General features: G+C 44.9%; 1 protein-coding gene across 8 annotated transcripts in view; it reads right to left on the bottom strand.

Moving 5' to 3' along the window:
- Window positions 1-27,906, bottom strand: part of slc52a3-2a (solute carrier family 52 member 3-2a) — a 41,408-nt gene that overhangs the window by 11,197 nt on the left and 2,305 nt on the right. For 2 of the 8 annotated variants that reach the window (XM_080213815.1, XM_080213823.1), the window contains exon 3: window positions 2,129-3,242. In XM_080213815.1, the coding sequence (XP_080069941.1) occupies window positions 2,129-3,177 (1,049 nt within the window). In that variant the 5' untranslated portion in view covers window positions 3,178-3,242. Of the gene's footprint in view, window positions 1-2,128; window positions 3,243-3,850; window positions 3,912-6,113; window positions 6,416-10,037; window positions 10,187-13,425; window positions 13,494-14,438; window positions 14,685-18,024; window positions 18,117-27,906 lie in introns of those variants that run through there. The other 6 variants (XM_080213831.1, XM_080213850.1, XM_080213841.1 and 3 more) reach the window with 6 other exon arrangements.

The raw sequence follows: 27,906 nt of genomic DNA, 5'->3' as shown, positions 1-27,906 counted from the left end.
ACTTGCCTGGGTTTGCAAAATCTCACTAACTGTCCTGTCTGGAGACAATACACATCTCTTTAACCTGTGCTTAACCTCTCTCCACTCACATTGTCTGTACCTTTAAGACTTGATTACCTGTAAAGACTCGCATTCCAACCATTATCTTGTAAACTGAGTTTGTGTCTCTGTATTCCCCGTTTGTGAACACAACTCTTCACTCACCTGAGGAAGGGGCAGTGCTCTGAAAGCTCGTGCTACCAAATAAACCTGTTGGACTTTAACCTGGTGTTGTGAGACTTCTTTCTGTGCCCACCCCAGTCCAACGCCGGCATCTCCACATCATAGTTTAACTATAACAGCAGTAGTGTACTTCTCCCAGACTCAGGAAACCTGGTATAGAAAGAATAGTAGGACAAGGGACAGCACAAGGTCTCTTATCACACTCCTTGTGGGCTGACAGGTACAGGAGTGATACACCGAATTATAAAAACTCAAGGGTTCAAAACAAAATCCTCGTCTCCCCTTCAGAATCCTCCATCTTTTTAGATCTAATAAAATGTTTTTGGTTTAATGGTTATTGTACATATAGTCAACGTGAACCCTTTGACTGAATTTGATTATCTGGGCAAGGTCAGAGATGGAGTTTCAGATGGCCCTGGATTTGTTTGTGCCTTTGCAAGGGAATGGTATTCTGGTGGTTAGAAAGGTTTTAGTCAGAAATACTCCAGGCACCATGATGTAAAGCTCACTTAATGGAGCAGCTGGTGTTTCCCTGGCCCCCATTTTTAAGCGCTTGAAATAATTGAAATACTCAGGAAACTGAATTCAATAAACCTGGACATTTGTGGGCTGGCACCATAGAGACATACAGCACAGAAAAAGGCCCTTTGGCCCATTGTGCACCCATCTAGTCTAATCCCATTTTCCATCCCTTGCTCTGTGGCCTTGTATGCTATGGCATTTGAAGCGCTTATTTAAATCCTTCTTAAATGTTGTGCGTGTTCCCATCTCAACCACACTTTCAGGCACTGAGTTCCAGATTCCTTCCACCCTCTGCGTGAAAAGGTTTTCCTCAAATCCCCTCTAAATCTCCTGCACCTAACTGTGTACATCAATCAGGTTCCCCTCAGCCTTCTCTGCTCTAAGGAGAATAACTCCAGCCCAACCTGCTCCAGCCCAGGCAATATCCTGGTGAATCTCCTCTGCACCCTTTCTAGTGCAATACATCCTTCCTATAGTGTGGCGACCAGAACTGCAGATAAGAGTCTAGCTGTGACCAAATGGGCATTTTTTTTTACAGCTTCATCATAACCTCCCTGCTCTTTTATTCTATGCCTCAACCAATAAAGGCAAGTATCCCATTTGCTTTCTTATCTAGCTGTTCTGTTACCTTCAGGGATCTTTGGACAAGGATCTTTTCCCAAGGTCCCTTTGTTCCTTTGTACTTCCTAGTGTCCTACCAAAATGCATCACTTCACACTTTTCATTGTTAAATTCCATTTGCCACTATTCTTCCCATCTGACCAGCCCACATATATCATTGTGTAACGTTAGGCTTTACCCCACCATTAATTTTTGTATTATCTATGAATTTATTGAGTTCACATAGTCCCACAGTCCTGTCTAGGTTATTAAAGTGCACTACAAACAGCAAGGGATCCAGCACTGATCCCTGTGGTACACCACTGGACACAGGCTGCCAGTCTCAAAATCCATCTTTGACTGTGACCTCTGTCTCCTGCCACTAAGCCAATTTTGGATTCCATGGGCTCTCACCTTCTTGATCAGTCTCCCATCCAGGAATGTGTCAAAGCCTTACTGCAGTCCACGTAGATTACATCAACTGCACTGCTCCACTCCCCCCATCTACACACGTAGTTACCTCCTCAAAAAATGCAATTAAATTTGTTAGACATGATCACCACCTGACAAAGCCATGCTGACTATCCACACCAGGAACAACCATGAAAATATTGTTGTAAAATCTGGTCCTTCAGGGATGGGAATCTTCCGATCTGTCTAATCTACATGTGACTCCAGTCCGACAGGTAAATTTTCAACTCTTAATGTGTCCTTTGGGCATCTCAGGATGGCTATTAGTGTTGTTTGCATTTTAAAACAGATATTAACAAGAACAGCAGCTTACCTGTTTGGGTAGAACATGGCAACGAAGCATGCCAGTGGATTGGCCATGGCTCCGAGGGCAGCAGATAAGTGATAGGCCAAATTTCCATAAGGCAGACATGAGTAGGACTGGACAGAAGGTAGAACAGCATTGGTCAGCGCGTTTACCCACGCAAGGACCAGAAAGATCAGTACCATCTCCAAACGGGAGTACTTCCCAGTTCCAAAAATGGCTTTCACCCTGGCTTCCTGTTGATTGTCTGAAGGGCTGATCATGGGCCTCTGTTCTGCTACCTCCATCTTGGTCAAATCCACCCCTCCACTGGCAGCTTCTGTCTGTTGAACATATTTGCTGGTTTCTCGACGGTGATGGGACTCTGGGAGATAGTTGAGGAGAATAAATGCCACCAAGCATAAAGCCATCATACCACTGAGGAAAAAAAAGAAGACCTTTGGGGGAAAATTGGCTGGCTGGTATTGGGCTACAATATTGTAGCTGCTGCTGCCCCCTGTTGAGTTTGGTGGCACACTGACAGTTGTGTTTGTGGTCACGTTGACACACTTAACGACCCCGACACCTTGGCCTAATGCAACGAGGCCTGGGATCAGCCCACTGAGGCCCTCTCCAATGAAATAACTGGTCAGGTACTTGGGCTGCAGGTGGGTCATGAAGGGCAGGAAGGTCACTGAAGATGTGCAGTCCACCAGCGAGAGGAAAAATGTCAAGACCAGGAGTGCTGTGCTGTGCAGTGCACCGGCAAACATGCTTGTCACTTTCCAGAAGAAAGATAGGAGAAAGCAGGCCACAATGCCCAAACACACAATGACGTAGATCACGCCTGACTCGTTCAGTTTCCCAGGGAAAAACTTGTGCATCATGGTGACGGACAGGGGCCCCACATTGGCGAACTGGATGATGATGGTGAGGTATGAAGGGAGGTACCAACCCTCGGGGATTTCTGGCACAACCAGAGGTAGTTCTACCCAGAGGCCGTTGATAGCTATCCATGATCCTGTTCCAAAAACAGCAGCCAGTACGTGGATTATCAGTGCCATGGTAACTGCCTGCATTCAGTCGCTGTGCAATGGTCTTCAATCGTGTTTACCCAGTTACTGAATGTAAAGCCTACGTTGTCCTTTAAAAACAAAAGGCAGATATACAAATTTAGTAAAGCAGTGTAATTTTTAAGCAGTTCTATAGTAAAAGGAAGAAAGAAAATTGGGTTTTCACGACTCTCAACTCTAATATTCTCAACTCTAAGGAACCATTGTCAATTACCATTAGAACCCATTTGATTCTCGAAATGATCTTCAGGGAAGGAAATCTGTTGTCCTTACCTGGTCTGGCCTGTATGTGACTCCAGACCCACAGCAATGTGGCTGATTCTTAAAAACACTCTCTAAAATGACCATCAATTCAAAGGCAATTAGGGATGGGGCAATAAATGCTTGCCTAGCCAGTGACACCCACATCCCATGAATGAATAAAAAGGAAAGAGATCTCTTTTCTATTTGGGGTGCTCAGAACAGTAAGCATTCCCCAGCACAGAAGGAACATGGTCAAATTAGGGTAGGGCACTTTTTATTCTCTCCCAACAGTTTAGCTTAACTCCCTGATCCCTCTCCATTACAACACCGCTGTCAAAGGTCGCCACCCCACTTTATGAGACAATGGCTAGAAATTGCAGGATAAGTAACAACAGGTTCACTGTGTCACCATTAATAATGCTTCTAAAGAAAGTACTTTGTTATGTGGAAGAGATATGCCGGGAGTTCTCATTCTCCACAAATTGATGGACAATTTCCACTGTAGCTTCAACTTAACATGATGATACCGTTTGGGGTTGATAAGTCATGGCATAAGGACCGTATTAATGATGCGGTTTACAATCAGACATAAAACTCAACCTTTGAGGCCCAGAAAAGGAAACACATTAGACTCTCACTCCAGCAGATAGTGCACATAAGCTCACAAGAATTATCAATGGCTCGGCAGTAGATTACTTAATAGCAATCAGGATTGGAAGCTGATTTATCCTTCTTTCTGAGGTTCTGAGGTCAATGACAGTATCAGTGTGAACTCATGCCAACTCTGCAGAGGCCAGACTCTGAACTCATCTTTTCTAGTCAATATTTACAACATCTAAGGCCAAATATAGAAGCAATGCTAAATAAGAGATTTATACATAGAACATTACAGCACAGCTCAGGCCCCTCGGCCCTCAATGTCGTGCTGAGCTATGTCCACTCCCAAGATCAAGCTATCTCACTCCCTATCATTCCGGTGTGCTCCATGTGCCTATCCAATAACCACTTGAAAGTTCCTAAAGTGTCCGACTCCACTATCACAGCAGGCAGTCTATCCCACATCCCAACCACTCTCTGCGTAAAGAATCTATCTCGGACATCCCTCCTATATCTCCCACCATGAACCTTATAGTTATGCCCCCTAGTAACAGCTACATCCACCCGAGGAAATAGTCTCTGCATGTCCACTCTATCTATCCCCCTCATCATCTTATAAACCTATTAAGTCGCCTCTCATTCTTCTCCGCTCTAAAGAGAAAAGCCCCAGCTCCCTCAACCTTTCCTCATAAGACCTACCCTCCAAACCAGGCAGCTTTTCTCCTCATCTCAGCCCTAAATGGCTGACTCTTAACTGGAGACTGCAGCCCCTAATTCTTGACTCCCAACCAGAGGAAAACAGCCTCCCAATATCCTTCTTATCAAGCATTCTCTGAATTTCATAGATTTCAATGAGTTTGACTCGCAGTCTTCAAAATTCCAGAGAATATAGACCCATTCAACCTCCCATCCCAAGAATCGATCTGGTGAACCTTCACTGCAACTCTTCCTTAGATATCAGCCATTCCCTCCACCAAATACATTCTCTGAAGCAAAATCCTTCAAATGAACAAACCGCTAGATTCCAAGTAAACACAAAAATTCCATTGAAATGGCAAACTGCGACAAGTTGTACTGTGGAGGCTACGTTAGTTTATAGCACATGTACACAAACTCTGATTTACATACACTGACGCACAAGCACAGACACTCACTGAAACTGACGCAAGTAAAGTTGCAAATTATTAATAGCATTTACAAGGATTCCACCAACCTTTCATTCCTTTCCTATCCCACACCCTTCAATCCCCACATTGTTCTAACCTATCAACTGTTCTAAACTGTTGTCTGTATTCAGCTCTCTCGCTTTGGCATGAAGAAATATTATTACAATTTCACCAAAAAAATCTGTTTCTACATCTTGAATAAATGTAAAACAATCTTATAAGGAAATAAAACAGATCACTTTACTTGGGTTCTGTACCATTTCCTTCCTCTTATTTCCTTTCTATTTAAACTTGAAATAATTCATATAGTTTGTAAATGTTCCAACATTCTCCCTTCAATTTTTGAATGTAAATAACTTTCATCTGCCAGTAAGCTGCCTCCCCTGAAAGAATCAGAATATCACACAACAACAGGAGGCCATTCAGTCCATTGTGCTTGTGCTGGCTCTTTAAAAGAGCAACTGATTAAATGCATTGCCTCTGTTCTTTACCCATAGCTCTGCAAGTCCGTACTCTAATTTCTTTTTAAATATTACAATTGAAATCTGCTTCCACTGCTCATTCAGACAGACAGTGTAAAATAGACTATGCCAACTCTATGCAAAATCGAAAGATCTCCTCACCTTGCCCCAGGTTGATTCGCAAATTATCTTAAATTATTAAAGAAGCAAGTCATTTCATTTTACACAGATTAGCTACAAACCATCTTTCTGCCTCTTTATTGCCCAAATTCTGAAGCTTAAGAACTTTATATCATCAGCATATGCAAGTCAATCTACAATTCTGTAATTCTTATCCTTGAATGACAGATCCACCACCAAGATCTATCCTCTTTAGCTGGTCGCAGCTTCATAGCTCCCGGATTAATAAACAAATCTGTGCTGTAGAGATTGTCGCCCTAAATAAAACTCACTGTTAATTACAGTTTCTCCAAACCTTAGCTACTGGAATCAAACATCAAACGGTCAAATATCAGAAACATCCCCACAGCACAGCAGCATGCCCCGGAATCCAAGGGAGATCCAGCCTCTCTCAGACCTCCCGACAGTCGAGGCCAAACCAGACGCACTTACTGTACCAGCAACAAAGATAAGCAGTCGTTCCAAGGATATGCATCATTAGTAACACTTCCACACACCACAATGTGCTGATACAAATGTAGCACAATTCATGATACATTGATTTTGAAAAACCCTTGAAAACTGCATTGTGTGCAGTTCAGGAAACTAGGTGAAAGGAACAACACTTTCACTGCCTCTATCTGTAAAAACCAACATGTTTCTTTTACAATTGTGCAGCTCTTGTATAACTGGACATCGGCATCAGGCCAAGAGTGCACAGCAACTGAATCTGCTGGACTTGTACTAGTCACACATGGGTGAATTCAAAGTGAAATCAATGGGAATCGGGGAAAATTCTCCACTTTTTGGGATTGTCAACCATCTTCAATGGTCTTTTTTTCTATTCATTCTTGGGATGTCAGTGTCACTGGCTGGGCCACCATTTTAACTCATCTCTAACTGCCCACGATGGAGTAGCTTGCTAACCTTTACCTTCTCAAAAGATTTGATTAAATTTGTCAAACACAACCTGCCCTTAACCGTAAAACCAGAAGAAATAGGAGCAGAATTAGGCCATTCGGCCCATCAAAACTGCTCTGCCATTCAATCATGGCTGATAAATTTCTCAACCCAATTCTCCCACCTTTGAACAAAGGTTACGGGAGAAAGGTGACTATCCCTGATTCATCCACGTCTATCCAAGTGCAAACATATTCTGTCAGTCTGCATTCTTGCATTTTTTTTTAAAGCATATTTTTATTAGAAGTCTTCCAGCTGCCACAAAACATAACAAATCCTCAAAGTCTCGTGTCGTAGCAAGACTAGGAGTTGGGACCAGTATAAATTGGATGGTTTGCATCCGGGCAGGACTGGAACCAATGTCCGAGGAGGGGGGGGGTGGTGTTTGCTAGTGCTGTTGGGGTGGGTTTAAGCTAATGCGGTGAGGGATGGGAACCAATGCAGGAAGTAAAGTGGGGACAGAAACAGAAGGCAGTGACAGGAAAAGTACATAGCAGAGAAACCAAAGACAAAAATCAAAAAGGGCCACAGTAGAGAGTACAGAGACTGTTGAGAATGAAGCTAAGAGAAATAACACAGGGAGAGTACACAAAACATGACATGACAGTTGGTCTGATGTATGTTAGCTTTAATGTAAGGAGTGAATGAACTTTAAGCTTGAATTACAACATGAAACCATGATGTTGTGGCAATTATGGAGACTTGGATGAAAGAAGGGCAGGACTGGCAGCTTAGCATCCCAGGATTTAGATGCTTCAGGCGAGATAGAGAGGGTGATAAAAGAGCGGGGGTATTGTTTTATTGATTAGGGAGAATGTCACAGCTATACAGAGGGAGGACACTTTGGTGGAATCATACAGTGAGGCCATTTGGATAGAATTCAGAAACAGCAATCACATTGTTCAGATTGTAATCCCAACAGCCAAGGCGAAGTGGAGCAACTGATATGACAGCAGGTTATGGGAAGATGTGAAAACAACAGGGTTGTTGTGATGGGTGACTTTAATTTCCCCAACATAGACTGGGATTCCTTTAGTGCCAGGGGCTTGGACAGGGCAGAATTTTTTCAGTGTGTCCAAGAATGCTTCTTGAGACAATGTGTAGATAGTCCAACTCGGTAAGGAGCTATCTTAGACCTGGTTCTGGGGGCCTGGACAGGTAATTGATGTTTCAGTGGGCGACCGTTTTGGGAACAGTGATCACAGTTCTATAAGTTTCAAGATACTTGGAGAAAAAAAGGATAGAAGTGTCCCAGAGTGAAAGTACTAAACTAGGGGATGGCTGACTATGAGTATTAGGCAGGAGCTAGGGAATGTAGAATGGGGGCGGCTTTTTGAGAGTAAATCCACATCTGATATGTGGGATACTTTTAAGTCAGTTGTTAACAATTTAGAACAAGTATGTCCCTGCAAAAATGAAGGATAAGGATGACTAGATTTGAGAACCCTGGATGACAAGAGAGTTTGTGAGCTTAATGAAAAAGAAGAAGGATGTATACATAAAATTTCAGGAAATTAAAAATGGAAAAGGCTCTTGAGGAATACAAAAATAGCAGGGAAGAGCTTAAACAGGATCTTGGGAGGATAAAAAAGACATAAAATGTCCCTGACAGGCAGGATTAAGGAGAATACGAAGACTTATGTGTATATAAGGAAAAGGGTAGCTAAGGAAAGGATAGGTCTACTCAAGGACTATGGGAGGAATTTATGTGTGGAGCTAGATGAGATGGGTGAGGTCCTTAACAAGTACTTTGCATTGGTATTTATAAACGAGAAGGATGTGGAGAATGGTGAGTGTAGAAAGCAGGATGTTGACATTCTAGGACATGTTGAGATAAAAAGGGAGGAGGTATTAGACATTTTGAAAAACATCAAGGTGGACAAGTCCCCAGGGACAGATAGGGTCTATCGCAGAATATTGAGAGAGGTGAGGGAAAAAATTGCTGAGGCAGTGGCCAAAGTCCATGTATCCTCTTTAGCCACAGGTGAGGTACCAGAGGATTGGAGATTAGCTAACATTGTTCCTCCTGTTTAAGAAGGGCAGAAGCGACAATCCGGGAAATTGTGGACCTGTGAGCCTTGCCTGAGTAGTAGCAAAATTATTGGAGAAGATTCTTAGGGTCAGGGAATAGGCTTATTAGTGACAGGCAGCATGCTTTTGTGAAGGGGAGATCATGTCTCACAAACTTGATTGACTTCTTTGAGGAAGTGACAAGAAAAATTGACCAGGGCAGCAGGTGTTGCGTACATAGACTTTAGTAAAGCCTTTGATAAGGTTTCTCATGGCAGGCTAATACAGAAAGTGAAAGCCTAAGGGATCTGAGGTGAGCTGGTAAGATGGATATCAAACTGGCTTGGGCATTGAAAGCAGAGAGTAGCAGTACTTTTCTAACTGGAGGTCTGTGACAAGCAGTGTTCCACAAGGATCAGTGCTGTATAGGCCTTTGGTGAGGCCACAGCTGGAGTGGTGTGTGCAGTTTTGATCGCCCCATTATGGGAAGGATGTGATTTCACCGGAGGGAGTGCAGAGGAGATTCACCAGGATGCTGCCTGGGATGGAACATTTCAGTTATGAGGAGAGGTTGGATAGGCTTGGGTCGTTTTCTCTGGAGCAGAGAAGACTGAGGGGTGCCTGAGGTGTACAAGACTATGAGAGACATGGACAGATAAGGAGTAGCTGTTCCCCTTAGTTGAAGGGTTAGTCATGAGATTCAAGGTGAGGGGCAGAAGGTTTGGGGGGGGGGGGGGAGGGAGGGGGGCATGAGGAAAACTTTGTTCGGTCTGGAATGCACTGCCACGGAGGGTGGTAGAGGCAGGTTGCCTCACATCAGATGAGAACTTGGCACATCATAACATTCAGGGCCAAGTGCTGGTAGATGGGATAGGTGGGAGTTCAGTTGTTTCTAATGCATTGGTGCAGACTCGATGGGCCAAAGTGCCTTTCTGCACTGATTCTATGAGCTTGCTGAACTGCTGAATGGTGGCGTCCAACTACCTAACCTGATTTACCTCACAGATAAAATCAATTAAATAAATCAACTGAAAAAACTATGCAAGGGGTGTAGACTCAATACTTTTTTCTAGTGGGGAAGAATTGATACGTTAGAAAAAATACAAGGTTGGAAAACTCTTGTTAATGATGAAATTATGAATATGTTTGAATTCTCACATTCAAGAGAAAGACTTTAATGTAACCACAGCACAACTGTGGTCTACGTAACAAACGTAATACTCATTTTCCACAGTAATCCTGTCCATAGCTTAATGCTTCTAATACTTACAGCAAATTCAGTGATTTTGATGTCTAGTCACTGTTGTAATGAAACTGCCACTGGTGATGTTCAGTGCGAACACTCTGATGAACACAACACAGCCTCTTCAGCAGTACTACATTGGTTAGTCCCATTTAATACAAGCAACTATGAATAAACTGGACTTTCAGCATTGATTCAAGGAAAAGGAAGAACATTAATCATGACATGTAAGTAACTTTGTCAAAGGTAGTTCCACATCTTGATAGAATTTTTGATTAGCAACAGCTACAACATCCACATCAAGTAAAAACTAATAATTGTATAATTATAATTTTATAGAAAAATGTTTGTGTTCTGTTACGAGAGGAAGCGGAGATGGGAGGAGGGGTGGGGAGTGGACTTGGGGGAACCTCTGCTCTAGACCCATCCTATGTTTCTTTACCATCCTATGTTTCTTTACCTTTAGCCTTGTACCACTATCCATTTAATCTCTCCTGTTTAGCACCCTATAAAAGACTTTCCCTTTTGTTTTATCAGCCGCTCTCCCCTTCTCCCTCTAAACCTCCTCTAGTGGCATGGATAATTTTCAACTAGTTTGCAAGGCTCTTTAGGAAAATTGTTGTCTATCTCAATCTCTTTTACTATCAATCTTTCCCTTCAGCAGGTTCTCTACATCATGATTTATTATGTGCCCAGAAATTCGGACTGTTTCTTCCTGATTTTAGTCAGCAGGCTTCTTAATGTCTCTGATTTTACCTGCACCTCTTCATTGATAGCGTGACTTTGTCCATCTAAGATATCTTCAAAAACTACAACTCTGCAGCCTCAATTCTTCTCTGCATAGCTTCACCAATTATCCAGCAAGCGCTTCTATCTATCAAAACTGCTCTCCCCTAACTTCCTTACAATCTCAGAGAATTACAGAATTGAGGCCATTTGGTCTGCACCAATTTTCCAAATGACTTAGTGTCATTCTCCTGCCCTTTCCCCATACCCCTGAGCATTAGATGTTTCTATTGAAATAATCAATGACCTACGTAATGCCCTAAATTTTTTACATCTCCAGCTTTTTCTAGTGTTGATGTAAAGTCATCAATTTAGAGTCAGAGGTTACAGGATGGAAACAGGCCCTTCAGCCCAACTTGTCCATGCTGCCCAGTTTTTACCACTAACTTAGTCACAATTGCCCACATTTTGCCCATATCCCTCTATACCTATCTTACCCATGTAACTGTCTAAATGCTTTTTAAAAGATAAAGTTGTACTCGCTTATACTACTACCTCTGGCAGCTCATTCCAAACCCTCACCAGCCTTTGTGTGAAATAATTTCTCTGCTGGACACTTTTGTATCCCTCGCCTCTCACCTTAAACCTATGCCCTCTAGTTTTGGACTCCCATCTTTGGGAAAAAATATTGACTATCTACCTTATCTATGCCCTCATTATTTTATAGCCTTCTATAAGATCACCCTTAAGCCTCCTAAGCTCCAGGGAAAATAGTCCCAGTCAATCCAGCCTCTCCTTATATGTGCAGTTTTGGGCGCCGCACCTGCGCAAGGATATTTTGGCCTTGGAGGGAGTGCAGAGGAGGTTTACTAGGCTGATACCGGAGTTGAGGGGGTTGAGCTATGAGGAGAGGCTGAATAAACTAGGCTTGTACTCGTTAGAGTTTAGAAGAATGAGGGGAGATCTCATTGAGACGTATAAGATGATGAATGGGATGGATAGGATAGAGGTGGAAAGACTCTTCCCGCTCAAAAAAGACAGTAGGACTAGGGGGCACAGCCTCAAGATAAAGGGGGGGCGGTTCAGAACGGAGTTGAGGAGGAACTTCTTCACTCAAAGGGTGGTGAATCTCTGGAATTCTCTGCCCGTTGAAGTGGTGGAGGCTGCCTCGCTAAATATTTTTAAGAAGCGGGTTGATGGGTTTTTGATAAGAGAAGGGATTAAGGGTTATGGGGAGAGGGCGGGAAAGTGGAACTGAGCCACGACAGATCAGCCATGATCTTATTGAATGGCGGGGCAGGCTCGAAGGGCCAGATGGCCTACTTCTGCTCCTATTTCTTATGTTCTTATGTTCTTATGTTCTTAAACCATCAAGTCCTGGTGGCATCCAGGGAAATCTTTTCTGCATTCTCTCTAGTTTAATAATCTCCTTTCTATAATAGGGTGGCCAGAACTATACACAGTATCTCAAGTGTGGCCTTACCAATGTTTTGTAAACTTCAACGAGACACCCCAACTCCTGTATTCAATGTTCTGACCGATGAAATCAAGCATGCTGAATGCCTTCTTCACCACTCCGTTCACCTGTGACTTATTTATTAGTCACAAATAAGGCTTACATTAACACTGCAATGAAGTTATTGTGAAAATTCTCTAGTTGCCACATTCTGGCACCAGTTCGGAACAATGCGCCTAACCAACACATCTTTCAGACTGCAGGAGGAAATCGGAGCACCCAGAGGAAACCCATGCAGACACGGGGAAAACATGCAAACTCCACACAGGCAGTGACCCAAGCTGGGAATCAAATCCAGGTCCCTGGTGCTGTAAGGCAGCAGTGTTAACCACTGTGCCACCGTGTCGCCCGAAATAATAATTCGAATGGCCGAGAGATTGTTAGTTCATCATGATTGGGAACGAGTTAATCACCAGCTCACAGGGCCCATTTATCATGTCCTGGAGGTGTAACAGGAAAGGACATACCTCAAGGAACTATGAACTTCTACTCCTACATCTCTTTGTTCTATAACTCTCCCCAATGCTCTTCCATCAACTAAGTCCTGTCCTTGTTCGGTCTACCAGAATGCATCACCTTGCATTTCTCTAAATTAAACTCCATCTGCCATTCGCCAGGCCACTGGCCCAATTGATCGAGTTCCTGTTGCAATCCGAGATAACCACCTTCACTATCCAGTATGCCACCAATCTTGTCGTCATCTCCAAATTTACTAACCATGCCTATTAAATTCTCATCCAAATCATAAATAAATAACAGTGGACCCAGCATCTGCTGCCTGGCCTAGTGGCCATTTACAGCATTTCTCTTTTGGTTCATGAATGTCCTTTCGGAAATGTAACCTCATGTCGTTACTTTCGTGATTCCAATCACACATCGACATGGTTAACTCTTAACTGACCTAACCACTCAAATTATATCAAATCATCGGGGACCTAAAAGTAGACAGTAAATGCTTGTCCTTCAGAATCCTGAGAATGAATTCTAAAATTTTGCACTTCCCATTTTTTGCATCTGTCAGTCAGTACAGACATCCTTCCCACATACAATCTATAATATATTGCACTGACTGGGATTCATCTAAGTTTTTGCTACACTGCATTTTGACTGCAAATGGGACATTGCTTTCAATTTACAGAAAACATGTCAGAAAGACAATGAAGAAACTTTTACCTCGCCTGGTATTTATTGAGAAAGTGGCTGCATTCCAGACATGGTCACGACTGCTCCCTGCAGTCTGCTGCCACCCTGTGCAACAGGATTTGCTCAAACCCGCCTTCCGATTGGCTGCTACAGCCACCCCCCAGCTCCAATTGGATAATAGAGACGCCAGTCAACACCAGGCCACACCCCCTTCCTCCTGATTGACAGGAGTGGGGCTGCCTGTGAAGGGATACACACACAGATACACAGTGGCCCTTTAATCGAGTTGGAGATAGTGTCTCCCCAGTCAGGGGCTTCAGCCCCATTCTAAGCCTCAGCCTCCCGTGTAGCTCTGTTTTATACAGTAGGAGGTCTCACAGCACCAGGTTAAAACTCCTGTTTTATACTCAGAGCTACCCCCCCCACACACACTGCCATCCGTTTGAGATTAAGGTTAAATCTTCTTTGCTTCGTATTTATTCTGAAAGGGGAGTCCCCTAGCGTGTACTTCTATTTTAAAATACAAATTAAACACTGATCCGATTTATTTATTTCTCCAATGCAGCAGGGATCCTGTAAACAGGAAGCTGGAATATGCATAAAGACACCAGGCCCATCCAGGTCTTTAGCTGGGACCTGAATATCCTTTCCTCCTGCTGTTCAGCTTAAACAACAGTCGGAAAGGAATTTAGGGTTATGATGTCCTCATTTTTGACCGCCCGGTTTAATGATTACATTTCTGACACCCTTTGTGATCGTTTTCTAAAGGTAACGATGCTTCGTTTCATTACGGTAGTTAAATAAACAGCTTCTCACCCGGGGGGGGGTATGAATAACTGGTATTGTAACCATGGGGACAGGTCTGTAAACACCCCCCCCCCCCCCCTCTCCTCTCCCAGCACACACAACACATACAGAAAGAGAGCAGTCACAAAAGATCAGCAGCAGCAGCCTCTCTCAGAGACACACGGAGAGAATCTCTAATGATGCCAGACCCTCCTGGACACAACACGATGGAGGCTGAAAGACCAGAAGTTACTCACCGAGCGTCAATCACATGGACACGGTGCAGCAGTGAAATGAATGAATGGTTCAGTTCCCGCCTCCCAAAAGAAACTGAGTGATGATGAGTCAGCAATATACCCGCTGTCTGTGACTCACTCTTGGTTTAAAGTGCCAGCGACCGTGTTGGCGAGGCAGGGATACAGCGATGTTTGTTTGGTCGTGGGCGGAGAGTTAGAGGGAGAGGGGGCAGCTTTCCATGAGGATAAGTCAGGCAAGGAACTTGAATGGCCGATATTTCGTCAATTCATCAAAAAAAAACTCCACAGTTCCATTGCAACATTCAAGTATTTCTTAAATGATGCAATCACTTTGTCTCTAACCCCCATCTGTTGCTCAGTCTTCGTGGAAATTAAAACTTCGGGGAAAAAAGCATCATTAACTGGAACAGGGTTTCAGATGAGCTGGAAACGTGATTCTATAATAAGAGTTATAGAGGTTTACAGCATGGAAACAGGCCCTTCTGCCCAACTTGTCCATGCTGCCTTTTTTTAAACTCCTAAACTAATCCCAATTGCCCCGCATTTGGCCCATATCTCTCTACACCCATCTTACCCATGTAACTGTCTAAATGCTTTCCAGAGGACAAAATTGTACTGCCTCCTACTACTACCTCTGGTAGCTTATTCCAGACAGTCACCACCCTCTGTGTGAAAATATTGCCCCTCTGGACATTTTTGTATCTCTCCCCTTTCGTTTTAGACTCCACTACCTTTGGGAAAAGATATCATTATCTAGCTGATCCATGCCCCTTATTATTTTATAGACCTCTATAAGATCACCCCTCAGCCTCCTACGCTCCAGAGAAAGAAGTCCCAGTCTATCCAGCCTCTCCTTATAACTCAATCCATCAACATAAGAACATAAGAAATAGGAGCAGGAGTAGGCCACCTAGCCCTTCGAGCCTGCCCCGCCATTCAATAAGATCATGGCTGATCTGTCGTGGCTCAGTTCCACATTCCCGCCCTCTCCCCATAACCCTTAATCCCCTCTCTTATCAAAAACCCATCAACCCGCATTTTAAAAATATTTAGCGAGGCAGCCTCCACCACCTCAACGGGCAGAGAATTCCAGAGATTCACCACCCTTTGAGTGAAGAAGTTCCTCCTCAACTCCGTTCTAAACCGCCCCCCTTTTATCTTGAGGCTGTGCCCCCTAGTCCTACTGTCCTTTCTGAGCGGGAAGAGTCTCTCCACCTCTATCCTATCCATCCCATTCATCATCTTATACGTCTCAATGAGATCTCCCCTCATTCTTCTAAACTCTAACGAGTACAAGCCTAGTTTATTCAGCCTCTCCTCATAGCTCAACTCCCTCAACTCCGGCATCAGCCTAGTAAACCTCCTCTGCACTCCCTCCAACGCCAAAATATCCTTGCGTAAGTACGGCGCCCAAAACTGCACACAGTACTCCAGCTGCGGCCTCACCAATGCCCTATACAGCTGCAGCAAGACCTCCCTACTTTTATATTCAATCCCCCTCGCTATGAAGGCCAGCATCCCATTCGCCTTCCTGACCACCTGCTGCACCTGCAGGCTGGGTTTTTGCGACTCATGCACAAGGACCCCGAGGTCCCTCTGCACCGTCGCCCGCTGCAGTTTTTCGCCACGTAAGTAATAAATCCCAGTACACCCTAGTAAATCTTTCCTGCACTCTTTCTAGTTTAATGATAACTTTTCTACATTAGGGTGACCAGAACTGCACACAGTATTCCAAGTGTGGCCTTACCAATGTCTTGGACAACTTCAACAAGACATCCCAACTCCTGTATTCAATGTTCTGACCAATGAAACCAAGCGTGCTGATTGCCTTCTTCACCACCCTGTCAACTTCCATAATGGAGTGAGATTCCAAATCAGCCACACTTTTACTGATCAGTAGAACAGCTTCAGGGGCTCCCTGGCCTTCTGCGATAAATATTCCCTATGATCCTTCATTTGCAAGGGGCAGCATCTATTGCCACCTCTAGCACTTCTGGAAATGTTGGGTTCTCCACTTGAGTGGAGCTGACGCTCCTGCAGTGCTGTTAGCGAGAACATTACACAACTAACTCCTTCATGTTTCCCATGGACGGCACGGTGATACAATGATTAACACTGCTGCCTCACAGTGCCAGGGACCCAGCCTTGGGTGACTGTCATAGAGTCCCTACAGTGCAGAAGGAGGCCATTCAGCCCATCAAGCCTGCACTGACCACAATCCCACCCAGGCCCTATTCCCATAACCCCACATATTTACCCTGCCAATATCCCTGACACTAGGGTCAATTTATCATGGCCAATCAACCTAACCCGCACATCTTTAGACTATAAGAGGACCACCCGGAGGAAAACCACAAGTAAAAAAGGAGAATGTCTGTGTGGAGTTTGCACATTTTGTGGCTGTGTAGGTTTCCTCTGGGGGATTAGCAGAATAAATATGTGAGGTTACGGGAATAGGGCCTGGGTGGGATTGTGGTTAGTGCAGACTCGATGGGCTGAGTGGCCTCCTTTTACAATGTAGGGATTCTATGACTCGATGATTAGAAGAAGGATACTGGAACAGGATCGGTGGAGGGGGAAACAGAATTAATATTCTGGATCTAGATGGCCATTGCTTCCAGACCTGCTGGGTTTATTCAAGCATTTTCTGTTTTTATTTCAGATTTCCAGCAGTATTTTGATTATATTTAAGATATTGGGACTCTAGTTTCTAAATTTAAAGTTTTCTTGGTGTAAGGCTCGAAAAAGCTCTGCTATCCGATCTAGACCCAGCCAGATGTCTTTCATAAGGGAAAAGAAATTGGCTTAGAAATTGGAGTGTTATATAACTGCCCCTTATCTCCTCTATTGAGGTAGATAGGTTTCTGATAGGCAAGGGAATTAAGGGTTATGGGGAGAAAGCGGGAATGTGGAACTGATCCACTTCAGATCAGCCATGATCTTATTGAATGGCGGGGCAGGCTCGAAGGGCTAGATGGCCTACTCCTGCTCCTATTTCTTATGTTCTTATTATTGGTCTGAAAGTCTGTACAATACAACTTTGGTGTCATTAAAGTACCCAATTTATTTTTTGTCTTCTTTTGTACTCCTAACGACCATGACACATTCTTTCTTGAAGCTTTTCCTGTGTCTCTCCTGTGTGTTTTAGCTGTTGTTTCACAGCACAAGGAAGCCCTTCAGCCCATCGTGTCTGAGTTACCAACTCTAGTTTGCTGTAGTCCATTCCCAAATTTTCATCATATTGCCCCCTGTTTCAATCTGCTGGGCTGCACCCCACCTTTCATTTTATCATTAGAATCATAGAATCCCTACCGTGCAGAAGGAGGCCATTTGGCCCATCTAACCTGGACTGACAACCCAGGCCCTATCCCTGTAACCCCACGTATTTACCCTGCTAATCCCCCCGACACCAAGGGGCATTGTAGCAGGGCCAATCAACCTAACCCGCACATCTTTGGAGTGTGGGAGGAGACCCACACGGACAGTGACTCAAGCTGGGAGTCGACCCCAGGTCCCTGGTGCTGTGAGGCAGCAGTGCTAACCACTGTCATTAGAATTAATAAAGTATTATATTCATTGAACTTACGTTTCTCCTGGATCGCTCTGCGGCAGCGTCCAGAAAATTCAGCTTTACTTCCTGGAGAGTCCGACTAATCCAGACAATAATTTGGCTCTCACATCAGGAGTCAGCAGGAAGCGTTTCTGCTTCTGCCCCATGGGTGGAGAAAGCAGTCATTCTGAAACTGCCAGGAAGTGAATCAATGCCAATTAATTGGGCAAGTTCCCTGAACCTTCAGTGAAGCTACTTTGCAAAAGCCTATTGCACTGTAAACAATAGGCACACCCTTTCTCATTAAGGCGGATTACCGGTCACGTGTGGGTAGAGTAACTTGTATTTCATAATCCTGGGCAGGAAGGAAGAATAAAAACATCAGAAATGATTCAGTTAGATGGAAGAAACTCATGAATATTGCCTGATGCCAGTGACAGCACAGAGGGAGCTACTCAATTCATCATAAATTCCTATCATATATCAATAACCTAGACCTTGGTGTACAGGGCACAACTTAAAAATTTGCAGATTACACAAAACTGGGAAGCATTGTGAACTGTGAGGAGGATAGTGCAGACCATCAAAAGGACATTGACAAATTGGGGCAATGGGCAGGCAAGTGGCTGGTGAAGTTCAATGCAGAGAAATGTGAAGTGATTGGTCAAAAGAACATGGAGAGACAATATGAAATGAAGGGTGGAACACTACAGGATAGCATGGTGGTATAGTGGTTAGCACTGCTGCCTCACAGCGCTAGGGACCTGCGTTCGATTCCCGGCTGGGGTCACTGTGTGGAGTTTACACTTTCTCCCTCTGTCTGTGTGAGATTCCCCCGGGTGAACATAGAACATAGAACATAGAACATTACAGCGCAGAACAGGCCCTTCGGCCCACGATGTTGCGCCGACCAGTTACAAAAACAATGACCCACTAGCCTATACCAATCCCTTTTCGTCCATAAACCTATCCAGAGATCTCTTAAACGCCCCCAAACTAGACGCATCTACAACTGCAGCAGGCAGGGCATTCCAATCCCTCACCACCCGCTGGGTAAAGAACCTACCCCTGACATCCGTCCTGTAGCTACCCCCCCTTAATTTAAAGTCATGCCCCCTCGTGCTAGCTTTCTCCATCCGAGGAAAAAGGCTATCACTATCCACCCTATCTAAACCCCTAATCATCTTATATGTTTCAATAAGATCCCCTCTTAGCCGCCTTCTTCCCAACGAAAACAACCCTAGATCCCTCAGTCTCTCCTCATAGGACCTCCCCACCATACCAGGCAACATCCTAGTAAACCTCCTCTGCACCTTCTCCAACGCCTCCACATCCTTCTTGTAATGCGGGGACCAGAACTGCACACAGTACTCCAAGTGCGGCCGCACTAGAGTAGTGTACAGTTGCAACATTACACTGCGACTCCTAAATTCAATCCCCCTACCAATAAACGCCAAGACACCGTACGCCTTCTTGACAACCTTATCTACTTGATTCCCAACTTTCAGGGATCTATGTACACACACACCTAGATCCCTCTGTTCATCCACACTATTCAAAGTCCTCCCGTTAGCCCTATACTCGACACATCTGTTGCTCCTACCAAAGTGAATTACCTCACACTTCTCCGCATTAAATTCCATCCGCCACCTCTCGGCCCAGCTCTGCAACCTATCTAAGTCTCCCTGCAGACTATGACACCCTTCCTCACAATCTACCACACCTCCAACTTTGGTGTCATCAGCAAATTTACTAATCCACCCAACTATACCCTCATCCAGATCATTAATAAAAATTACAAACAACAGTGGCCCCAAAACAGATCCCTGAGGCACACCACTCGTAACTGCACTCCATGATGAATATTTACCATCCACCACCACCCTCTGTCTCCTATCTGATAGCCAATTCCTGATCCAACTTCCTAGATTACCCACAATCCCATACATCTGCATTTTCTGCAGAAGCCTACCATGGTGAACCTTATCGAACGCCTTACTAAAATCCATGTATACCACGTCAACTGCCTTACCCCCATCCACCTCTTTGGTCACCTTCTCAAAAAACTCAATAAGGTTAGTAAGGCACGACCTACCTGCTACAAAACCATGCTGACTATTTCTAATCAATTCATTACACTCCAAATAACTATAAATCCTATCCCTAATAATTTTTTCTAAAACCTTGCCCACAACAGAAGTAAGACTCACCGGTCTATAATTCCCGGCAAAGTCTCTGTTCCCCTTCTTAAACAATGGGACAACATTCGCTATCCTCCAATCCTCCGGGACTACACCAGAGACCAATGACGACCTGAAGATCTGAGCCAGAGGCTCTGCAATCACCTCTCTAGCCTCCCAGAGAATCCTAGGGTAGATCCCATCCGGACCAGGGGACTTATCTATTTTCAGCCCCTCAAGAATTTCCAGCACATCCTCTTTATCAACCGTAATACTTTCTATTTTACACCCCTGCGACCCAATGTCCTCCTCAGCTATATTCATGTCCCCCTGCGTGAACACCGAAGAGAAATATTGGTTCAATACTTCTCCAATCTCCTCCGGTTCCACACACAACTTCCCCCTGCTGTCTGTAACTGGCCCTAATCTTGCCCTGACCAACCTTCTGTTCTTGACATACTTATAGAACGCCTTAGGATTCTCCTTAATCCTATCAGCCAAAGTCTTCTCATGTCCTCTTTTAGCCCTTCTCAACTCACTCTTCAACTCCCTCCTAGCCAATCTAAAGCTTTCTAGTGCACTATCTGAGCCCTCCAATCTCATCCGAACATAAGCCTCCTTTTTCTTTTTAACCATCGACTCAACTCTTTTAGTGCACCACGGTTCCCTAGATCTACCAAATCCACCATGCCTGACAGGGACATACCTATCAAGGACTCGCAGTAGCTGCTCCTTGAAAAAATTCCACATTTCAGATGTTCCCAGTCCCTGCAATCCCCTAATCCAATCCATGCTTCCTAATTCACTCCTGATAGCCTCATAATCGCCCTTACCCCAGCTAAAATTGCTGACCCGAGGTTCACGCCTATCTCTTCCCATCACTAAGGTGAACGTAACCGAATTGTGGTCACTATCACCAAAATGCACACCAACTTCCAAGTCTAGCACCTGGTCTGGCTCATTTCCCAGCACCAAATCCAATATAGCCTCACCTCTAGTTGGCCTGTCTACATACTGAGACAAAAAACCTTCCTGCACGCTTTGTACAAACACTGACCCCTCTAGCGAGCTAGAACTATAGCAACTCCAATCAATATTCGTAAAGTTAAAGTCCCCCATAACAATTACCCTATTACTTTCACTCCTAACCAGGATTGTCTCCGCAATCCTTTCCTCAACCTCTCTAGAACTTTTAGGAGGTCTATAAAAGACTCCCAACAGGGTGACCTCTCCTCTCCTATTTCTAATCTCCGCCCATACTACCTCAACTGACAAGTCCTCATCAAACTTTCTCTCCGACACTGTGATACAGTCCTTGACTAGCAATGCTACCCCACCCCCCCTTCTACCTTCTTCTCTACTCCGACTAAAGCATTTGTACCCCGGAACCTGCAACATCCATTCCTGACCCTGCTCTATCCAAGTCTCAGAAATGGCCACAACATCAAAGTCCCAGGTACTGATCCACGCTGCAAGTTCATCCACTTTATTGCGAATACTCCTCGCATTAAAGTACACGCATTTCAAACCCTGCTCCGCCCCACCCCCACTATGCCGTGCCTTGCATTCCCCAACTATGCCCCCCTCACTTTCACCCCCTTTCCTCACTATCCCTCCCCCCCTCCGAATCAGTTTAAACCTTCCTGCATCGCTTTTGCAAATTTACCCCCCAGGATATTGATTCCCCTCTGGTTCAGGTGTAGACCATCCCTCTTATAGAGGTCCCACCTTCCCCAGAATGAGCCCCAATTGCTCAAGTACCTGAACCCCTCCCTCCTGCACCATCCCCTCAGCCACGAGTTCAAACTTTCCCTCTCCCTATTCCTCTCTAATCTATCCCGTGGCACAGGCAAGAGTCCAGATATAACTACTCTTTCTGACTTCGCCTTGAGTTTCCATCCCAACTCCATAAATCTTTGCTTAATCTCCCCTTCCCTTAATCTCCCTATGTCATGTGTCCCCACATGAACTATAACTTGGGGTTGATCTCCCTCTCCCCTAAGAGTCCTGAATACTCTGTCCGATACATCCTGGACCCCAGCCCCTGGTAGGCAACACACCAGCCCAGAGTCCCTACCCTTACCTCCAACTCTCCTATCCGTCCCCATAACCGTGGAGTCCCCAATCACGAGGCCCAATCTCTTACCCCTAACCACCTGAGGCTTGCCAATAGGCTCACCCCCAGAGACCTGCTCCCTTTGGCTATCCCCAGTTGATTTCTCCTCAACTGTAGCCTCCAGGACCGAGAACCTATTTTGGAGGGGAACAGCCCCAGGGGATTGTCCCCCCAACTGCTTTTTGCCCCTCTTCCTGGCAGTGACCCAAGACTTATTCCTAGGAGTGACTATCTCCTTATAACTCCTTTCTATGTCCTGCTCCACTTCCCGAATTATACGGAGCTCCTCTAATTCCCCTTCCAGCTCCTTTACACGCTCCTCCAGAAACTGCAATCTAACACACTTCCCACAAGTAAAATCACCTGAAACACTGTGGGAGTCCCTCACTACATACATCCCACAGGAGATGCAGCTTACAGCCTGAACTGCCATCCCTGAATCAATTACCAGCAGAAAAGTAAGAATATAAAAAAAAAAAACTTCCCTCACACTTATAATTAGGTTAGAGGAGGTGGAAGGGTGGGATTCTCTACCAGTGTAGAGAATCGGGAATCCTCTCTGCACTAATTTATAGTGTTAGGGGCACGAGAAAAAAAAACTACAACTACCGGTAAGCGTCCTAGTGACGACTTCCGGTTTCTAACTAATTTAAAAAAAAACCGCCGAAACTCGCGACTTAACACTAAAAATAAAAAGTTAAACGGAATAAACAGAAAATTATACCTTATTTTTGCCTCCTCGCACGCCCAAAAATCGCTGCCTCTCGACTCAGCTCCACAGGAACAATGAGGGTGCTCTGGTTTCCTCCCACAGTCTGAAGATGTGCTGGTTAGGTGGATTGACCATGCTTAGTATCCACTTAACACTAATTGCACCTTAGTGTTAGGGGAACTAGCTAGAGTAAATGTATAGAGTTATGGGGATAGTATATGTGATTGTGGTCAGCGCAGACATGATGGGCTGAATGGGGCTTCCTTTTGCACTGTAGGATTCTATGATTCTAAAGGGAATATAGGAGACATAAATCAGGTTGAGAGAGCATGGTTAATAAAGCTGCATTAATAACAATACCTAACAAAACTGTATCTGAGCTTTATTAATAAGGGAATAGAGAACAAGACAAGGAAGTTATGCTGAACTTGTGTAAGTTAGACCTCAAATGGAATATTGCGTATAGTTCCCTCCTATACTCCTTATACAACTCTGACTGTGTGGCCAAATTTCCCTCCAACTCAGTTTTCAGGTTTGCTGATGACGCCACTGCAGAGTGGGTCAGATCTCAAATAACGATGAAACAGAGTACAGGAACGAGATAGAGAATCTGGTGAACTGGTGCGATGCCAATAATCCCTCCCTCAATATCAACAAAATGAAGGAGATTGTCATTGACTTCAGGAAGCGTAGTGGAGAACATGCCCCTGTAAACACAACAGGGATGAAGTAAAATGGTCAAAAGCTTCAAGTTTTTAGGTGTCCAGATCACCAACAACCTGTCCTGGTTCCCCCCCCCATGCTGACACTACAGTTAAGGAAGCCCCACCAACACTCCACTTTCTCAGGAGACTAAGGAAATTTGGCATGTCAGCTACGACTCTCACCAACGTGTAAAGATGCACCACACAAAGCATTCTTTCTGGTTGTATCACAACTTGGTCTGGGCTCCTGCTCTGCCCAAGACTGTAATGAACTTCAAAAGGTCGTGAATGTAGTCCAATCCATAATGCAAACCAGCCTCCCATCCATTAACTCTGTCTACACTTCCCACTGCCTCAGCAGAGTAGCCAGCATAATTAAGGACCCCACGCACTCCAAATATTTTCTCTCCCACCTTCTTCCTTCGGGAAAATGATACAAAAGTCTGAGATCACGTACCAACCGACTCAAGAACAGCTTCTTCCCGCTGCCATCAGGGGCAGCATGGTAGCATAATGGTTAGCACTGCCGCTTCACAGCGCCAGGGTCCTGGGTTCGATTCCTGGCTTGGGTTACTGTTTGTGTGGAGTCTGCACGTTCTCCCTGTGTCTGCTTGGGTTTTCTCTGGGTGCTCCGGTTTCCTCCCACATTCTGAAGTACGTGCAGGTTAGGTGCATTGACCCAAACAGGCCCTGAATGGTAATGACTAGGGGAATTTCACAGTAACTTCGTTGCAGTGTTAATATATGCATTACTTGTGACGAATAAATAAACTTTTAAGACTTTTGAAGGGTCTTACCTTGCATTAAGGTGATCTTTCTGTACACCCTGGCTATGACTGCAACACTACATTCTGCACTCTCTCCTTTCCTTCCCTATGAATGGTATGCTTTGCCTGTATAGCATGCAAGAAGCAATACTTTTCACTGTATACTAAATACATGAGACAATAATAAATCAAATAAAATATTCTGAACACTGCATGTTAGGAAGAATATGAAAGCATTGGAGAGAGTGCAGAAAATATTCATCAGCATGGTTTCAGTGATGAGAAACTTCAACTATGTGAATAGATTGGAGAAGTTGAGACTGATTTCCTGAGAGCAGAGAAAGCTGAAAGGTGATTTGATAGAAATAGAACATAGAACACTACAGCACAAACAGGCCCTTCGGCCCACAAGTTGCGCTGATCACATCAATACCTACCAATCCATAGACCTATCTATAACCCCCAATCCCACTAAATCCCATATACTCATCCAGAAGTCTTTTAAAAGACCCCAGCGAGTTCGCCTCCACCACCACTGACGGCAGCTGATTCCACTCACTCACCACCCTCTGAGTGAAAAACTTACCCTTAACATCACTTCTGTACTTTCCTCCCCACACCTTAAACCTTATGGACGAAAAGGGATTGGTTTAGGTTAGTGGGTCATTTTTTTTAACTGGTCGGCGCAACATCATGGGCCGAAGGGCCTGTTCTGCACTGTAATGTTCTATGTTCTATGTTCTATGTTCTAAACCTGTGTCCTCTCATAGTGACCATTTCAACCCGGGGAAATAGCCTCTGAGAATCCACCCTATCTATTCCTCTCAACATTTTATAAACTTCTATCAGGTCGCCTCTCAACCTACGTCTCTCCAGGGAAAAGAGTCCCAGCTCCCTCAACCTAACTTCATAAGGCATGCCTCTCAATCCAGGCAACATCCTTGTAAATCTCCTCTGTACCCTTTCAATAGCTTCCACATCCTTCCTATAGTGAGGCGACCAGAACTGCGCACAGCACTCCAAATGAGGCCTGACAAGGGTCTTATAAAGTTGCAGCATTACCTCCCGACTCCTAAACTCAATCCCTCGATTAATGAAGGCCAGTACACCATACGCCTTCTTGACCACATCCTCCACTTGCGAGGTCGATTTAAGAGTCCTGTGGACTCGGACCCCAAGATCCTTCTGCTCTTCAACACTACTCAGACTTCTGCCCTTGATAGTGTACTCGTTCATCCCATTGGTCCTGCCAAAATGGACGACTACACGTTTATCTGCGTTGAAGTCCATCTGCCACTTCACCGCCCAGTCTTGCATCCTATCTATGTCCTGCTGCAACTTCTGATATCCCTCCAGACTATCCACAACACCACCGACCTTCGTGTCATCAGCGAACTTACTTACCCATCCCTCCACTTCCTCATCCAGGTCATTTATGAAAATGACAAACAGCAAGGGTCCTAGAACAGATCCCTGGGGCACTCCACTGGTGACCGACCTCCATGCCGAAAAAGACCCATCCACAACCACTCTCTGCCTTCTGCAGGCAAGCCAGTTCTGGATCCACAAGGCCAAAGGCCCTTGGATCCCATGCCCTCTCACCTTCTCAAGAAGTCTTGCATGGGGGACCTTATCAAACGCCTTGCTGAAGTCCATGTACACCACGTCCACTGCTCTTCCTTTGTCAATGTGTTCAGTCACATTTTCGAAGAACTCAACTAGGCTCGTAAGGCACGACCTGCCCTTGACAAATCCATGCTGACTATTCCTGATCATGTCAAACTCTCCAAATGCTCGTAAATCTTGTCCCTCAGAAGCCTCTCCATCAGCTCACCAACCACTGAGGTTAGACTCACCGGTCGGTAATTTCCCGGGCTATCTCTGTTCCCTTTCTTGAAAATAGGAACCACATCCACAATCCTCCAATCCTCCGGAACCTCTCCCGTCTCCATTGACGACGCAAAGATCATCGCCAGAGGCTCTGCAATCACTTCCCTCGCCTCCCACAGTATCCTGGGGTACATCCCATCTGGTCCCGGCGACTTATCTATCTTGATAGAATTCAAAAGTTCTAACACATCCTCCTCCTTAATATCCACAAACTCAATCTTTTCCATCTGATGCAAATCTGTAGCAAAATCTCCCAGATCAGCTTCCACCGTGAATACTGAGGCAAAGTACTCATTAAGCACCTCTGCCATTTCTTCTGGTCCCACACAGACCTTTCCCCCTTCATCTTTTATAGGTCCTATCCCTTCTCTTCTCATCCTTTTACTTTTCACATATTTATAGAAGGCCTTGGGATTCTCCTTAATCTTACCCGCCAAGGTCTTCTCATGACCCCTTCTGGCTCTCCTAATTTCCCTTTTAAGTTCCTCTCTACAGTCCTTATACTCCTCAAGATCCTTAACATCTCCTAGTTCCCTGAACCTTTTGTACACCTTCCTTTTCCTCCTGACTAGGTTCAACACAGCCTTCGTGCACCACGGTTCCCGCGACCTACCAAAACCCCCTTGTCTCATCGGAACGTTCTCATGCAGAGCTCCAGACAAACATTCCTTGAATATCCGCCACCTTCCTTCGGTACTTTTCCCTAAGAATGCCTCCTTCCAGTTTATTTGTCCAAGTAACTTCCTGACTTCTTCGTATCTCCCCTTACTCCAGACAAACACCTTCCTAGCCTGCCTGATCCTATCTCGTTCCAATGCAATTGTGAAGGAGATAGAATTATGGTCACCATTTCCAAGATGCTCTCCTACCGAGAGATCCATCACCTGCCCTGGTTCATTCGCCAGTACCAGGTCAAGTACAGCCTCTCCCCTCGTAGGCTTATCCACATACTGTGTCAGGAAACCTTCCTGAACACACCTAACAAACTCTTCCCCATCCAAACCCCTTACCCTAGGGATATTCCAGTCGATGTTTGGGAAATTGAAGTCTCCCATCACGACAACTCTGTTATTAATACATCTCTCCAGAATCTGTTTCCCTATCTGCACCTCAACTTCCCCGTCACTATTGGGCGGCCTATAGAATACACCCAGCAAAGTTTTCGACCCTTTGCTGTTCGTAACTTCCACCCACAGAGACTCTGTAGACAGTCCCTCCACGGCATCCTCCTTCTCTGCAGCCATGACACTGTCCCTGATCAACAGTGCCACTCCACCACCTCTTCTGCCACCCTCCCTGTCCTTCCTGAAGCATCTGAAACCTGGCACCTGAAGTACCCAGTCCTGTCCCTGAGACATCCAAGTCTCTGTAATGGCCACCACATCACATTCCCAAGCAGCAATCCACGCCCTAAGCTCATCTACCTTATTCACTACACTCCTTGCATTAAAATATATACACTTCAGCCCCTCAGTCTGGGCATTTCCCTTCTCCACCCCCTGTCTAACCTCCCTCTCATACTGCCTGTGGTCCTCCCCTACCTGGGAGC

This window comes from Carcharhinus amblyrhynchos, chromosome 2 (assembly GCF_965287045.1).
Source record: "Carcharhinus amblyrhynchos chromosome 2, sCarAmb.v2.hapA, whole genome shotgun sequence".
Classification (NCBI taxonomy): domain Eukaryota; kingdom Metazoa; phylum Chordata; class Chondrichthyes; order Carcharhiniformes; family Carcharhinidae; genus Carcharhinus; species Carcharhinus amblyrhynchos.
Note: the sequence above shows the minus strand (reverse complement) of the source record. Positions and strands in the feature narration are given on the sequence as shown.